At 42.8% G+C, this 18,067-nt stretch overlaps 1 protein-coding gene across 8 annotated transcripts in view; it reads left to right on the top strand.

The window, feature by feature from the left end:
• Positions 1 to 18,067, top strand: part of LOC126241561 (uncharacterized) — a 296,723-nt gene that overhangs the window by 171,138 nt on the left and 107,518 nt on the right. Inside the window, exon 9 of one of the 8 annotated variants that reach the window (XM_049948020.1) lies at positions 4,577 to 5,532. The exons of the other annotated variants lie outside the window; for them this stretch is intronic. Within the exon in view, the coding sequence (XP_049803977.1) occupies positions 4,577 to 4,625 (49 nt within the window). The 3' untranslated portion in view covers positions 4,626 to 5,532. Of the gene's footprint in view, positions 1 to 4,576; positions 5,533 to 18,067 lie in introns of those variants that run through there. 8 annotated transcript variants of the gene reach the window in all.

Genomic DNA, 18,067 nt, shown 5'->3' with positions numbered 1-18,067 from the left:
AGCTTGTGGGAGCCCAAGTCGGCCGCATTACCCATTAGGCCTCAGTACACGCGCACTCTTGTGTTTACGTCGCGGCAGGCTGACCTGTATGAATGGTTGCAGAGGAGCTAGGGGCAAGCATGCTGCAAGGGGAATTTGTACACCTCTATGTACGGGTCTGAAGATGGCATTGATGCAATGTCGAAACTAGTAGCCAAATAAATATAAAATCTTAAGTACAGCTGGAGCAGTTTCATTTTTAATAAAAATTATACCAGCTGTGTTCCACCATAATCCAATTTAAATGTGGATGTTTGAAGACTGATTATAATTGGTATGTAGCTAATAAGAAGTGTGCAGGTTTACTTCAGTTACAGTCAGCTAAGGAAAACTGTTGGTCTGTTGCTAATGAGACTGTGAAGGTTGTTAGGCTGGCCCACTGAAATGAAATGTTGTGTGGCTAGGGCATCCCATCGGGTAGGGGATGAGATGTTGATGATGAAGATAACACATCATCCAGACCCTGGGCACAGAAAATCTCCAATCCAGCTGGGAATCAAACCCAGGCCCCGTAGCATGACATTCCGGTGCTCTGACCACTCAGCTATCAGGGTGGACAGCTGGTCCACAGAAAACTAGGGATAGGTATGTTAACTTGGCCTGATAGTTTTTAGTTATTTAGCACTTAATGGTGCCTTGTTGCTGGGGTGCGATTTTCATTTGTGAACCTGTTGCATCGTGGGCTATGCTCAGAGAGAATTTTATTTTAAGTTTTGGCCTGGGGAAAAATTTAAGTTTCATAATAATTGGTTAAAGGGTAATCTTGGCCAGGTTCATGGAGGGGCCTCTGAGTTTGATGTCAGACATGCACCAGATGCTCAGGCTATACAGTTATTGGAAGTACTTTATCAATACTTTATCAGTAACTGGATGTCTTTTTGGAGGAATTGAGAGTAATACACAAGATAGCCTATCAAATCTGGCTGACCAATTATATGCCGGTGAGACAGTCACCTTATGAGCTTGCCCACCCCTCCCCTTTCCCCGCTGCCAAAGATGAAAGAAATGATGACTAACTGAAACCCTCAGCTGCCAACAGGTGTTGTTGATATACCTCGATGTGGACAGCTGAAAATGTGTGCCCCGACCGGGACTCGAACCCGGGATCTCCTGCTTACATGGCAGACGCTCTATCCATCTGAGCCACCGAGGACACAGATGAATAGCGCGACTGCAGGGACTTATCCCTTGCATGCTTCCCGCTGCACAGTCATCAACAGTATTCTGTTCTTTCAAGAACAGTTACTGTCTTCATATATAAAGATGAAAGAGTTGAGTAAAATTGTGGGCAGGTTTTGGGGGGGAAGGTGTTATTAGACTACCTGTTTCTCCAGTTTGTTATGGTGCCTAAACCAAACAGTACCAAATTCAGGCCAGTAGTGGATTACTGATTGCTAAACCAGAAGGTCATTTTGGGGGGTTTCCTTTCCTGACTTGCACAACTATTTTATGTGGTTTACCAATGCACATTTTTTTCTTGGTATTAGACCTAAACCAGGCTTACCATAAGATCACACTTACGTAGGACTCTAAACTATTGACAGCGTTTTGTACGGATTATAATTTGTATGAATTTAATTGTGCATCATTTTGATTGTCCACTGGGGCAGCGGTGTTGTCCCACCTGTTGGATTCCGTTTTGGGAGAGTTGAAGTTCAAGTTCAAATTCATATACAATTACTTGGACGGTGTAGTTATTTATGGTAAAAGTTTTGAAGAGCATGTCAAATTTCTTAGACAGGTGGTGACGAAGCTTAAGGAAGTGGGTGAGAACTGGACAGACTAAGACCATTGCTATTCATAAGTTTCTGATGCCCCGTAGCTAGAAAGATGTTGCCCACTTCATCAGGTTGTGTAATTTTTTTCACAAAATCATGGGTAACTCTGCTGGGCTCGCAGTACCTTTCAACCACCTGAGGAAGAAGGGCAAAAAGTTTGTGTCAGATGAAGGTCAACAGGCCACCTTTGAGAGACATTAGTAATGCTCCCATCCTGGGGATTTTGGTTTTTAACCTGCTGTTTGTAGTGCAAACTGATGCTTCAAGTGTGGGTGTTTCGGCGGTCCTGTTACAAGAGGAGAAAGGGGAATGCTGTCCATTGCCTTATGCTTTGAGGGCACTCTCAGTTCGTGAATTGCATTATTCTGTTTATGAACGGGAAGTGTTGGTGGTACTATTTTCCACTGAAAAGCTTATGTTCTATTGAATGCCTTCATGGTTTCAGCTGGAAATGGACAAACGGGTGTGAACTGTGGTGTTAGCCCACCCACGAAAAACAGAAAGGGTAGCCTGGTTGGCGGTCTGGGTTTTGTGGTTCCAATTTGGTGTGGTTCACATCCTCAGTTTGCAAAATCAGATCACTGATGTGCTGAGCTGCATGTTTGAACCATAAGGAAAAAGCGTATGCGGGGGCGGAGCTGACTTGGAGGCATTGTCATCTGTTGAGATTGCAGAAGCATCTGGGCCACAAGTAGTTGCTGCTGTTCTTATTCATATTCTGGCTTTATTTAGTGATATGAAGGAAGAACAAGAGAAAGATTCCAGACTTGCTGTCATCTGCAAGGGGGGGGGGGGGGGGGGGGTACTTATTAGAGAAAGGGGTGGTTTATTATCAGGGTCAGTGTGACCAGAAACTAAAATCTGTTTACCTAGGAGTCTGATACCTGCAGTTTTCAAATATTATCATCAATCTCTGTGTGGTGCTCACGTGGGTATCTAGAAAAATGAGTGTGAAGATAAGTGAGCACATTACCTGGAAAGGTATGGGAGCTGAGTTCCAGAAACTGGCCTATAACTGCTAGAATTGTCAAAGCGGGAAGTCCGATGCCATTAACAGAAAGGGACTTGAGTATCGAACATGTGAGTTTCACTCTTTAAATAAGCTGTTCATGGTTTATCCGGGGCAGCTACCATGCACTAAGAATGATATCTGATTCATCTTTGTCATGGTGGATGCTTTTAACAGATTTCTGGGCAATTCCTAGTCAGGGTACCAGCACTGACATGAGTATCCCCCATTTTGTGTCTGTATTCGAGAGCTTGGGGGAAAAAGGGCGTAGCCGGGAAAATGTCACCAAGATTTGTCGGACCATGTAAAATGGTTAAAGTCCTCATGCTGGATAACTTCCTGGTTAGAGATCTGCAAACACACAGGGAAATCTGGGCCCACTTGAGTCAAATTAAAACTGGGAAGGTAAAGAGGTGCTGAGGTGTTTGTAAAGGAAAAGATAGGAGGTTGATTACCCTCCCCTGCCCAACCTCCTCTTCTGGGCTTCTATTTTTTTTTTTTTTTTTTTTTTTTTTTGGGGGGGGGGGGTTGATGTGTTCCAGTTGATTTTGATGCAGGTGCCATTGACTCCAGTGACATCGCTGATGGCTTGCTGGAGGGAGCACCCTCTTCAGTGAAAAAAAGGCTCCTAACCAGGCTGCTGGAGAAAAGTCAGAAGTTGGACAGAGCAGGAGGTTGGCAAGCGGGCCACAAAGTGGTGTGGAAGACTGCGATGCTAGTTGTGGCTCTGTGTGTAGCGGTTTTGGGGAGACTGGTGCAGACGATCTGAGGGAGCAAGCACTGCAGGCTAGGATTAAATGCTTTGTTATGATGAGGAGCAATGTGTGGATGCCCTGTGAGACTGAAGTGTTCAGTAGCAGTTTTTGACAACTGTTTCTATGTTGAGATGAAACTTTGAACTTTGGGAAAATAAGCTGGCATCGGGGTTTGATAGAAATGTTTTATATTGCCTTCACTGTAGTTTCTGGATTTTGAATTCATGTCCTTGTGGGTTTTTCAAAACTTTAATTGATGGTGCTAATCACACCTTGCACCCTTTTAAGTGGTTGCTTGTACTTTTCTTTGCTAGGTGTCAAAATTGTTAAAAAATCTGTTTTGGGAGGATGCACTATTTTGCCACCAAGTATGACACTTGTGAAACAACTATTTTGGAGTGCTTTATTGTTGTCCATTGTGAACATTGCAACCACTAATAGGATGCACATATTGAAGTGTATGTTACTTGGATTGACTAATTCACTTCTGTGTTTGTTGTATAAGCCTGATTATACTCTGTCCACTAGTTTTCCATGCTAGCAAGGGATTGTGTTGTAATTGGCACTGGCCTGTGGCAGATTTGTCCACTCTTGACCAGCCAATAGAATGGTGCATATTCTGGCGCTGGTCCTGTAATGTTTAATTGAGCTGGCTGCCCTGGTATGGTGGTACATGGATTTTCAGTGTATTTTACTGCTTTGCTCTTACTTTGTGTTACTGTAATCTATTGCTAATCACCCTTAGTTGTTTGTTGATGACAGCCAATTGTTCTCAAAAAGGAAGTTGTGTGATTTTGTTATTTCCTGCAGTGTACAGGGTATTTCAGAAAGAATATATAGTCTAGTTTTATATCAATTGCCACTAGATGTCAGTTGTCTTCTGTTTTGCTTGGTAACTGTCATATGTTTAAAATGGCTACTCTGCAGCAGAAATCATTTTGTGTTCTCGAGTTTGCGAAGTGCAATTCCATGATTACAGCCCAAAGAACTTTCAGGTTGAAGTACCAAATTGATCCTCTGAATGGGTGGAACATTCACAGATAGTATCGACAGTTTCTGGATACAGGATGTGTCTGTAAAGGAAAGAGTCCTGGCCACCCTCGTGTTCCTAAAGAAGATGCTGCACGAATTCAAACTACTTTCCAACATAGTCCTTCAAAATCAACTCATTGTGCCAGTCGGGAGTTACAACTGCCTACAACAATAATTTGGTGTGTTTTGAGATGTCGGCTGGTTATGAAGCCGTACAAGTTACAGCTGTTACAAGCTCTGCATCCTGATGACAAATACAAATGTGTGGCATTTTGTAATGAGATTCTTGATGCTATTGACAATGATAACACTTTCGCACAAAGTGTCATGTTCAGTGATGAAGGGATTTCCACATTAGTCGTCAGGTAAACAAAGACAGTGTTTGAATTTGGGGCCTACAGAACTCACATGCAGCCATTGAAATTGTACGAGATTCCCCCAAAGTCAATGTGTTTTGTGCGATATCCCAATCATCTGTTTACAGCCTATTCTCCTTTGATAGAAACATAGTTAATGTTACAAAACTGGTTGTGCCTGAGACTGCATGAAGTAAACTTCATTTTTCAACAAGATGGGGCACCCCCTCACTGGAAGCACCAAGCGCGTGAATATCTGAGAGAAACTTTACTAAACCGTTGGATTGGTCATCAAGGAGCTGGTGTCTTAGCATGTCTCAACTGGGTTCCACAGTCACCAGATTTGATTTTCTCTGATTTCTTCCTGTGGGGTTTCGTTAAGGACAACGTTTATGTACTACCACTCCCACAGAACCTGAAAGAGTTCAAGAACCGGATCCGTACCACCATAACATCAGTAACAAAGGACATGCTTGCCTAAGTATGGGAAGAATTTGAGTGTGTATGTGATATTGTTCGTGTCAATGATGGAGGACATATTGGACATCTGTAATCTGAACTTGAAAGGTTTGTAAATATGTGTGTAAAGTTTCATATCTGTGTGTCTTAAAGTTATTAAATATATGCATTCGAAATAAGTATATTATTTTGAAACACCCTGTACTACAAAAACCTGGTTAAAGCTGACCTTACATGGTCACGTGTTGGATTTTGCTAACATTAAAAGTTTCTGGTAAATACTCTAGAATTTTCTTTAATAACTTCATATTATGGGCAGGGCCCTGTCAAGGTCCTTTTAGTGTACTAATGTCTTATATTATCTGATGGACAGGGAGTTGAACAAAATTGACCTCCTTTTAAAACATAACTATAGATTAATAGTGACTGTATTATTCTGTTTCATGTTAATGTTATTTCTGCTGGGATGTGGCCCTGTATGTTCTGGTTTTATAAGCAATAATGTATTTACTGATTAACTCTGTTGAAGTTTTATCAGTTTATATCATTGAGTACCAAGGAGTGAAAGATTTTACTGTCATAAGTTTACGTTGCTTAGTCTATGATCTCGAGTGACTGTTCATCATCTTTCCAGTGATGGAACCCTTTTTCCCAGGCTGCTCAGTTGATGTACAAACTTAATAGAGAGCAATTTCGAGTTTCGGAATGTGGGATCTTAGTTTAAATAGTGCAGAAACATGTTTTCAAAAGGACCAGATATAATATGTGATGGATTCATCGTGCCAAGAGAGGAGTGTCTAGAGTATCAAGAATGGTGGGTGTGAAAGAAAAGATGTGGGGAGGGGGGGGGGGGGCGAGAGAAAAAAAGGTAGACAAGCAAAGTAAAAAATGGGAAATCATGTGAGAACAGATATGGGTTAACAAGAGGGCAAGAGTTTTCATGCAGGAAAAGTCGAGTATATGGTGGGAAAAAATTATGATTGGTGGAAAAAAAAAATTGTGACAACCAATTGAGATTGCAGAAGTTAGTGGAAAAGACATGAAAACAGAAAATATCCTCATTTTGTTTGTCCTGTTTTTAAACAGGACAAACAAAAAGAGGAAGTCATTGGTAAAAATGGAATATATTGTGTTCGAGAGATAAAATAATGCAGGAGATGGCAATAACAGTCAGTCAGTGTAGTTTGTGGTTTGGCGGAAAATAAATGCTCAAAATGGGAAAGTCTTTTGTAGAAGCAAGGCAAATGCCGACAAGGAAAGGGAAGAAAAGAAAGAGGTGTCAAATTTGCAAATAAATTGGCAAAAGGCTATCTGAAGAAGACACTGCTGTGTATTGTGAACAGGAAACAGAGAATTATACACAAATTCATTTTTAAAAATGGACCCATCTACGCATGCGGAAGTCAGTGCTAGAAAATATGTAGGGACAAGATATTGGTTAATATATGTAGTACAGATAAGTAAATGACCCAACTGGCACAAAAGGTTTGAATGAAAGAGACAACAACCACACAATGAGGGATCACATAACAATGAATGATGACTATAAGAGCTAAAATATGTACAAAACTAATCAAATTTTGTAAATATAATATAATCTAGATGTTGTTGTGATCACCAACATTTAAACAGTAGAACAGTGAGAGATGCATATCCCGTACCTAACATTACAGAAACTCTTGATAATTTAGGGCAATGTAAATACTTTTCCAGGTATACCTGAAGATTGGTTATAATGCATTTACAGTTCCTTGGGACTCATTACCAGTATCAGCGAATGTCATTTGGTTAAAAATTGCATCAGCCACATTTCAACAGTTGTTGGATGGAGTGTCAAAGGTGTGTAAAGCTGCGATAATGTGTGATATACCGTGATGATAGTATTGTGTTTTCAAGGCATATGGAGGGGCATGTGCAATGGTTAAGAGAACTTTTTAGGGGGTTTTGTTCCACATGCCTTACCTTGAGTGTTGAAAAGGTCCAATTTTCCCTGAAGGGAGAGGATTACTTGGTATTTGTGGTTAGCCAGGAATAGCTGAAGGCAGATCCCAGGTTGCACCAGTACAGAGTTTTCCGATACCACACATGAGTAAGGAGTTGCAATATTTTATGGGGTTGACTGATTACTGCAGATAATTCATGATGAGATTTGCAGAAACTGCATGGCCACTTAACATGTCTGTTGAAGAAGGGTACGAAATTTAGTGGACATCAAACTGGCAAGCAGTATTTGAAACACTGAAAGAGACATTTACAAGAAGTCGTATGATGAATTTCCCTGATTGTGAAAAATATTTTATCCTGTCATGCAATGTTACCAGCTAGGTGATAGGATGTGCTTTGAGTCAAGAAGTACATGATAAGGATCATCCAGTAGCTTATGCTTCACAGCAATTGAATGAGGCCAAAAGGGGCTTCTCTCCAATGGAGAAAGAAATGTTAAGCTTGGTGTTGTATGTTGTCAAATATTTACGGTGTTACCTGTATGGGAAAAGGTTCAAGGTGGTAACGGATCAAGCAGTGTTAAAGTGGCTGTTGGAATTGAAGGATCATTCAAGCATGATTCATGTGGTGGGCATGAAAACTGAGTGAGTTTGATTTTGAAGTGATTCATAAAACTGGGCCATAATCAAGGAAACATGAATAGATATAGCAGGAATGTGTGGGTAATAGAAGTGCAGGGTTACAACCTTCCAGAATGGCAGAAGGTGCAAGCTACAGAGACAGACTGCAAGCTATTTGCAACACATCCACAGTTTATTGTTCACAAGGGATTATGAAGTGGGATGACATGTGGTAGTACCAGTTAAGCTGCAGAAAGAGGTAGTGAACAAAGCATGCGATCATGTGTTATCTGGGCATGGAGGGGGGTGTGGTGCATGGCCAAATGTTGCTGGTTGAGAATGAGGAAACAAGACTTGGACCAGTATGTAAGAAATTGCATGTCATGTGTGCAGAGTGTGGATCTAAGTCATTAGTAAATACTGCTGAAGAGGTTGATGAAAGTATGAAAACTGTCTGAGATGATTGGAATGGATACGTTAGGACCTTTTAGCCAGACACAGGTATGGAACCACTACATACCGACTATTAGTGACCATTTCTCATGGTATTTTGCAGTGGTCATCATGCTGAATCAACAGACAACTACGGTAGCACAGACGATGGTAAATAACTGTCCCTGAGGTAGTAATCACAGACCAGGATACCAACTTCATGTCAGATCTGATGAATCAGTTGTGTCATTTGTTACTAGTTTGTAAATTAAGAACTATACCATTGTGTCCACAAGCTAACGCATATATTGAACTGTTGGTAAGATATTGAGCTATAGGACATTCACTTGCCATATACATTAACAGCATACAGCTCAAAAATTCATGTTTGCACTAGTCTTTTGCCGTACGAGATAATATGTGGTAGGAAGATGTCTTTGCCTGTCAACATAGTTAAACAAAAAACCAAAGGAAAGGAGAACCAGTAAGGAAGTTTTGGAGGACACTGAAGGAGGAGGAGAGAAACATGTACAAAAGGTAAATATCAAAGCCCTGGAACATCAGGAGAAGATGGGGAAACCTATGACAGTGTGTGTTAATAACAAGTCCCATACTCCCTTAGAGTAAGACAAAGAAGTTCGTCATATGATACTAGGTGCTGTACCAAGTGAGTAAAATGACATCTATGTCCACACACACACTTGCAAGCCGCCATATGGTGTATGGTACCTTGTAAAACTACTAGTCATTTTATTTCATTCCACTCACAAATAGAGCCTATGCCTCTGTACAAGCCTTAATTTCTCTTAACTTTGTGATCCTTACGCAGAATGTTCATAGTAGGCAGTAGATTTATTCTGCTGTCAACTTCAAATGCCAGTTCTCTAAATTTTTTCTATAGTGTTTTACAAAAATAACTTCATCCTCCCTCCAAGGATTCCCATTTGAGTACACAAAGCATCTCCATAATACTCACTGATTGACCCCACCAGTAACAAATCTAGCAGTCCATCTGTGAATTGCTTTGATGCCTTTCTTCAGTCTGACCTGACTCAAGCAGTACTCCAGAATGGGTCGCAGTAATATTCTGTATGTGGTCTCCTTTACAGATGATCAACATTTTCCTATAATTCTCGCAATAAACCAAAGTTGACCATTCCACTTCTGTACTACAATCCGTACATGCTTGTTCCATTTCATATTGCTTTGCATCATTACACCTAGATATATCACGTTGACTGTGCAAGCAGCACACTACTAATGCTGTATTTGAACATTACGGGATTGATTTTCCTACTCATCATCATTAACTTACATTTTTCTGCATTTAGAGTAAGCTGCCATTCATTCCGGTGGTAACCCAGTTGCCTATGTGGATGACTATTGTCGACGTGGGATGCCTTCGACCTTTACGAGGCACTCCAGACTCTTTGCCACAGGACTAACCACTAAGAATAAAGCAAGGAGTAAAAGGAAGATTGCAGAGTCAGAGAGACTCAAGCAAACTGCACGCGAAATGCCGTATGTATTAAGGGTCACAGAACTAAGGAGGGAGACAATTGGGTTTTATGTGTTGTGTGTTCTATGAGTGGGAGGTTTTGCTAGTGTAAAGAGTTTATTGGGTTAGGGAAAAGGAGGATTGCTAATGATTGAACTTCAGTTGGGTAACTTGGCCTTCGGGTATTGTTTTAGTATAGGCAGTTTTTAAGAGTATTCCCCCCCCCCACCCCACCCCCTTTTTTTTAGCTGATGTACTGAATGCAACTGCAACAAGGATGTGCTAACATGGGAGAGTTTTCTAGGAGAATGGATTACAGGGGTCATGTCTTTCAAAACTGAGAGGGAGAGTGATTTCAGCTTCCTTTCCCCAAGTTGCCTCAACACCAGAAATGGCTGTTAGGGGCATTGTAGACTGACAGTACTGTACCTTTCAGGGAAGAAGGGAATGCATGCTGCAGAACCAACAGCTGTAAGGAGGGGTACTGTACTCCAGACAGGAGCATGAAATTTCCAGTAGACATTGATGGATATTAAGCCTGATGTACAATACATGGAAAATAAGGAACTGTGCGGAGACAAGAGGAAGTTTTCTCAAAGTTTCATGGGTGTTTCCTATTCGCAATGAACAGTTGTGTGAGTAATTATGCCGACCAATAGATTTGGTGCCACAGATGGTGCAGTGACGTAAGAGAGGATGGTTGGATGCAGGAGGGAGGCTGCTAAAGGAGGTATCTGGGACCATGGTTAGAAATGATATCCAAGAGCTGAATAATACTATGGGGCAAGTAAGGTAAGTGCTGGAGAATAACAAAGCTGTAACAGAATGGCATGCTTCCCAATTGGTAAATTGTGAATAATACTGAATAAGACACATACATTGCAGGAGCTAACAGCAGAATTAATGAGGTATGTAAAAATGGCTGTTGGCATAATGAACTGGGAACAGAACATTACACAGATGTAATTGGATTTACTAGACACAGGGGTGGCCATAGCAAGATATTTGCATTACTAGATCTCGCAGCATAGGCGATAGTGAAGTACAAGTTACAGGGTTGCAAGAAGCCATACACCATGCTGTGCATCGGCAACTGAACTTGGCACTGCTGCCTTCCAGAGTGATTCCTCATGGGCCTATGGAAGGTTTAGGAGAAACTGCCACTCAAATTAGAACTTGTCGCTGCAAACTCTGTCATTACATCATCACATCAGACAGTGGGAATCATTGTTGCCAGAGCACGAGTCTCTATGCCCATCCAATTCCCGGTGGCAAGTGCTGACACATAGTACGAGTGTTTCACCACCCATCCCTATCCAGTGAAGTGGGAAACACTAAGAAAGTACATGCAGATAAGAATGAGTGACTGACACAGATGCATGTGAGGTTCACTTGTTCTTAGGTAAAGTGGGAGGAAAGGGATGCCTGTGGAACATCCTGGTGCCATACCCGTATTTCCAGAGCACAGGTATAAACTCGATCTATTCTGTGTATGAATCCAAAGTGATTGTTGCAAATTGCTGTGAGCAAGCTGAACCTAGATGTGCGATAAGATTAGAGCTGCATGGGAGTGGGTTGTTAAGTAACGGAACAACTTGTGACATTGAAGAAGCAACTATTCACCTTCCAGCTACTGTTCCTAGGACCACCATTGTGAATGTAACATAGCCTTCATTGTACGGCCAGTTAAATCACTGGAAGTACTCCAAGCCCAGAATGTAACCTGTCTAATTGGTACCCTGGAACCCAATCTTGTCCACTCCCTGGAAATTCTTGCAGCAATGCAAGGACGACACATTTCTGCAAAGCAGATGCTCCCGTTTGAGCAGCAGTATTGTGATAACCAACACCACACTGTCTTTATGATAATATACGGTACCTTGTGAAGCCTGCTTTTGTTTTAGGCAGAATCCCGCCCACCCCTGCAAGCTCCCTGTAGATCAACTACCAGTGGACTGGATTATCTGTGAAAATAATGCTTTGTTAAGTAAGGATTAGATATGCCTCACCACATAAACGAAGAGGAGTACTGAGTTGAGAAATTAATGAATTGAGGCCATTTGTTGTTAAATAATTGCTGAAGAATTTGCCAAGAAGAGGGAATGTTACTTTACTAGTCTGTAAGTGATGACTCAGTGGAGTCTTGTCCATGTGTCAAAATGAGAGAAGTTCAGTGGGCTAATTACAGAAATAACTATTGATGTCAAGGACACAGCCATTGAACCTTATGGTTCAAGCTGAACCAGTACAAGGAAAAAACTGAATGTACTGTATGTTGCAACGGGGCGGCAAATAATGAAGAAGTAGTGCGGTTGAAGAGTTTTCACATGAAATGTGCATATACAAATGTTGGTTAAAATTTTGGCTTTCACGTAAGTCTCAGGGGATGATTACCACACTTGGTAAATTTTTACACTGTTCCACACCTGCGCATTTGTTATAGTTTTTGAATTAATTATTCACTCAGACATGAGTACAGCTTACGCTAGGGAACAAAAATTAGGCGATTATTATAGCCAAATCTGTTTTTCACGACACAGTTCAATCGTTATTTATTGGCGTTGTCCTTTTCTTTCACACAATGAAATTAGCACTGGTGAGACGGTTTACAGTTTTACTTTAATAATAATTTGACTCCGAGCACCCAATAGCAGTAATGTAGGCTGCTATAAATGAAAATTACTCAATCAATTCAAACAGAACCACAAGTCCCACTGTCCTCTTTGTTCTAACAGTTTTGGCGCGAAATCACAATTCGCCACATGTTCACTTACGACGATGTATACCTTGTAAATCGTACTCACACAAATAAACATAGCACTTCCAGTTCACCAAATATACGCTTGCACTATTAAACAATACTCTTTGTCGAAATAAACCGGCGCGAGAAAGAATTATCAAACGACCACATGGGCCACCCTCAAGTGGGGCTTGCTCGCCACCCACCCTCCAAAACTACTGACCCCTGGCTAAGGATGGGGCCCCTCCACGTCCACACCAACGTGGTGACCAAACCAAAAGTTCTACTGTCACCTCCGTAAACATGTTAGTTTTTGAATCAGGCATCACAGGATGCGGGCTGTGATGTTATCCATGCGTCTGGGTAAGATTACTCATTAACATGGTCCATCAGGAGATAGAAGTGTTCGAAAACGATTGAAGGGTAGCGGTTGTAAGGGCAGAGAAAAAAAAGTGCCAAGGCCAGCGCCAAGGGAAAAAAGACCTCTGCGACAGTAGGACGGGTAGTAAGGGCAGTACCGGCTTGCTAGCTGCGACAGAGCATGCAAGGTGAGGGAAGGTTAGCGTGAGGTATCGTGCATCGTTACCTATGTGCTGCGTGGTAGTTAGCTGGGTCAGTCCGGTGCTGCGCTGGGCTCGCTTGTAGTCTCCTGGGCCGGCCGCAATGGCTTCCTCCCTGTAACACAAGAGTTTGGCGCGGCAACGCATGCGTTGCTGTTAGGCCCTCTGCTGCGCCTTGTCAAGAATGTCTTGGTGCAGCTTCATCAGGCTGGTGAGCTGCGCCGCGTCAGCGTCGGAGAAATGCAGGCCGCTCGCTCGCACTTCCGCGATGATGGCTCCTGCAGCGGGCGGCGTCACCACCGGCTCCTCTGGGGCGGCGGTTTTCTTCTTTGCACCTTTCACCTGCGGTGCTGCTGGGGCAGCCGCTGGGACGGGCGCGCGAACGACCTTCTGCGAGGTCACAAGAGTGTTCGCAGGTACGACTGCACTGAGGCCTTGGGCGAAGACTGCTCGCAGTTGCCTCAAGGCCTCTTCCTTCTCTGCAGCCACGGCAGCTGCGAAGGCAGCCCTCTCCGCCGCCATGACGGCTTTGAGGGCTGCTGTGGCCTCCTTCACGGCGGTGACGAGTTCGAGGCCACGTTTCTTCACGGGAGAGCGAGCTGTGTCTTGGCTGCCCCTTTCCGAGCGGTCGCCCCTGCCCCTGGCAGGTGGATCTGCTACTGCGCCGTCCCTCAGCTGCGCCGGGCTGTTCTGCGCCCTACGCCGTTTCCGACGTCGTCTTCGCTTCTGCCGCTGCGTCGGTGCGGCCGCGGCCGCCTCGCCGCCCCCGGCACGGTTGCGGCTTGAGAAAGCTGCACAACCGCGCCAACTGGCGACGTGCGGGTCGCCACACCGGACGCAAGTCGGCAGAACGTTGCTGCCGCGGTCGCAGGCGCGGCTGTCGTGCTCGCCTGAGCACTTGACGCACCGCGCCGCGTTGCGGCAATACTTCGCAACATGGCCCTCACCCTGGCACCTTAAGCTCTGGGGCTGAGGGTCCATGGCGGTCGGGAGAGCCTCTGTCGTAACCGGGAAGCCCAGCAACTTCCGCAAGTCGAAGATGTCGCTCCTGCCGTCGACCGTTTGCACGGTCATGGCATAGAGCGGTGCCCTCTTCCTGTTGGTCCGGTTGTGCAACCTTGCGGCTGCATTACCAAACCCGGCTCGCAGCAGCCCTTCCCGGACCGCTGCCTCATCACAGCACCAAGGTAACCCCCTGAGGAGTGCCTTAGTCGTCTTCATCCTTCCTACGGAAGGTGCCTTCTCACGCGCCGGCGGCGCGTCGACGATGTGGTCGGCCACTGTGACCTTGATCGCCCTGTGGTCTGCCACGTTTGCGGCTCGAACGCAGATTAGCGAGTCTGTATCGACAGACTCGTAGACCACCTCGTTCCGAGCGCAATTCGTGATGGTGTTGAACAGCGCTGTCCACCCGCCTTTGCACTTGACGTACAAAGAGGGGACAGGCCGCGACTCGTCTTCTCGGGAGTTGCTTGCACGGTCGGCAGACTCAGTGAGTTGCACAACCGAAGGACCCTTCATAGCGGCAGGTTTCCTCTGCACACCCTTCTTTCCCATGCTGCGAGGCGCGGAACACGACAATTTGCACGCGTTGTGAAAACAACGCACGACAATTTGCTCTCCGCGGCGCCCACAGCACAGAAAACCTCTTCACAAGCTCTCAACGGCCGAGTAAGCGAAGCGCGCAACGGCAGCGATGCCCTCGCCTCACCAGCTCAGGCCGCTCTGACCCCTGGCTAAGATGGCCACTAACTTATATAGGCTCAGACTTCTATCCCCCTGGTTGTGCAAGTACCAATCTCACCAGTTAAGGTTACAAATTTTGATACATACATCCCTCGACAGAAATAAGTTCACCATCGGAACCACGCTAAAAATTACATCTTATTTACTATGTTACATTAATTTCTAGGATTATTTTATCGCCCGTAAATCAAGTTTTTAGTTTTTGCAAAGTTTCACCACTTATCGCAAATTTGTTTGTTTACATCTGCGCTGCGAAGTTTTAACATAGAACTGCCATGTAGCACCGTTTTTAGACGTAATCTATAGTGATCTACACATTGCGCTGCTCAGAATCTTCATATCTATTATAATTAATTAATTATGGGTGATAAATGTTAATAATAATTTGCAAACAATGAAAACTATTGCAAGTTAGGCCAAAGTGTATTATTATTATTATTATTATTATTATTATTATTCGTTACAGTCAACTTTGGACTACGCTAAGCATCAGTCATTTCTTGTGCTTTTTCTTGCGTTCTTCCCAGTACTTCTTCATTTTTTCTGAGTGGGCTTCTTTACGTTCTTGCGACCAGGTTGTTCCCGTCTTCTTTGATTGCGTTCGGTCTTTGAATCCCTGTATTTTGTTGATGGCATTCCTATATTCCATTCTGTTGTAAACTGTCTCTGGTATAATGTTCATTTCTGCAATGTCTTCTTTTACTTCTTTCAGCCAGTTAATTTGTGTCTTTCTGCTTTCCATGTATTCCAGAATTTTCTTTGCCGTTCTTTCTGGTGCCATTCTTTTGACATGCCCATAGAAACTCAGTCTTCTCTTTTTAAAGGATGTTGTCAGTTTTTCAATTTTCTCGTATAACTCTTTATTGGATCGCAATTTATAATCTTGTCCATCCTTTTTAGGTCCTAAGATCTTTCTCAGTATTTTTCTCTCTTTTATTTCCAATTTCTCCAACAGACGTTTTCTGTTCAGTGGGATGCATTCAATCGCATACAAACTTTCTGGTTTTATTACCGCATTGTAGTGCCTGAGCTTGGCATTGATGGAGATCGACTTTTTATTGTATACATTTCGGCATAGCTGGTACGCCGTTTCCATCTTTATTGCTCTTTCCTGTAGTGAAACATTTGGTAACCCTGTCGGTGTAATCCATTCCCCTAGATACTTAAATTTATGAACTCTCTTAATTATTCCATATTTAGTTTGCAATGTCTGTGTTGGGTCTGTTTTGTCCTGTATCATCAGTTCTGTCTTTTCATACGATATTTGTAGACCTGTCTTCTCAGCGATCTCATGCAGCATTTCTATCTGAATCTTTGCTGTTTCGATGTCATCTGCCAATATTGCCATGTCATCAGCAAATGCCAGACATTCAATTTTTGTTTTATTTCTTCCTAACGTTATCCCATTTTTCACTCCAGCTTCTGCCATCTTCTTTCTCCATTCCCTGACCACTTTTTCAAGGACAATGTTAAACAACAGTGGGGAGAGCCCATCCCCTTGTCTAACACCTGTTCCAATTACAAACGGTTGTGACAATCTACCCAAAAACTTCACTTGCGATTTTGTTCCCGTATGGGTTTCCTGGATTAGACTTCTGCTTTTATCATCAATCCCAAATTCTTCTAATGTGTTAATCAGGGTTGGTCTATCAATAGAATCATATGCTTTTTTGAAGTCTATGAATGTAATTACTAGATTTTTCGATGTGCGTGCGCGAAGTTGTATTATGGAGAGTAGACTGAATATCTGTTCACTGCATGATCTTCCTTTTCTAAACCCAGCCTGATATTCACCCAGTTCTTTCTCTACTTGATTTTCAATCCTGTTTTGTAGTGCCTTGGATAGGATCTTATAGGCCACTGATAACAATGAGATACCTCTGTAGTTATTTGCATTTGTCTTGGCACCCTTCTTATGTAATGGATGAATCAATGCAGTCTTCCATTCCTCCGGAATCTTCTCTGTATTCCAAATCTCTTCAAACAGCGCCTCGAAATTATTTATTAAGTTTTCTCCTGCGTATTTCAGTAGTTCCGCGACTAACGAATCTTTACCAGATGCTTTATTGTTTTTCAATCCTTTCAAGATCTCTTTAATTTCTTCTTTATTAGGCGGTTCAGAGTCTGGTAGCTTATTCTTAGGCTTCTCAAATGTCAAGGTTTCATCAGGTCTTTTGCATCTTAGCAGCGTTTCAAAGTAGTTCGCTAGGTGTTGGCAATTTTGTTCCACGCTGGTGATCAGATTTCCTTTTTCATCTTTGAAGCAGAGTGTCGGTGGTTTATATCTTGTTATTGTAGTTCTGAATGTTTGAAAGAAATTGCGTGTATTGTTCTTAGAAAATTCATCTTGTATTTTCTGTATTTGTTGTGTGTCATATTTCCTTCGTTCACTTTTAATGATTTTCGTCGTTTCACGTCTTTGCGTTTTGAACTGCTCCCAGTCAGTTGGCCTTTTGGTTGAGTTGTATTTCTCCCAAGTTCTGGCTCTTTTCTGTAGTGCTTTCTCACAGACCTCATTCCACCAGGGATGCTTTTTCTTTTTGGTTAGTAAAATTGTTTGTTCTGTTACGTCTCGTATTGAGGTTGCAATTTCTTCCCATTTGTGACTTTTGATTTTATCTGTCTTTTCCTTGTAGTCGTCTAAGACTTGCTGATTGAGCATTAAGTCCTGTACTCTATATTTGGCTATTTTTGTTTCGTCACTCTTGTGACTTCTTTCTGGTGTTAATTTCATCTTAATTTTGGTCAGATAATGGTCAGAATCAAAGTTGGCCCCTTTCACCACCTGTACATCTTGAATGTCCCTTGAATTATCATAACTTATTGTCACGTGATCAATCTGGAACTCGCCAAGTAATTTGTTCGGTGATTTCCATGTTGTTTGTTTTTTGGGATTCTTCTGGAATTTAGTTGTCATAATGTTCAATTTGAATTTCTCACAAAACTCTACTAATCTCTGGCCATTCATGTTAGTTTTAGTGTGTGCTGTAAACCTTCCTGTGCTTTTTGATAATTCGTTTCTTCCAATTTGTGCATTAAAGTCTCCTAACAGAATTGTAGTGTGTTGCTCAGGGATCTTCCCTATTGTTTCTTCCAGTT

Source organism: Schistocerca nitens, chromosome 1 (genome assembly GCF_023898315.1).
Source record: "Schistocerca nitens isolate TAMUIC-IGC-003100 chromosome 1, iqSchNite1.1, whole genome shotgun sequence".
NCBI lineage: Eukaryota > Metazoa > Arthropoda > Insecta > Orthoptera > Acrididae > Schistocerca > Schistocerca nitens.
Note: the sequence above shows the minus strand (reverse complement) of the source record. Positions and strands in the feature narration are given on the sequence as shown.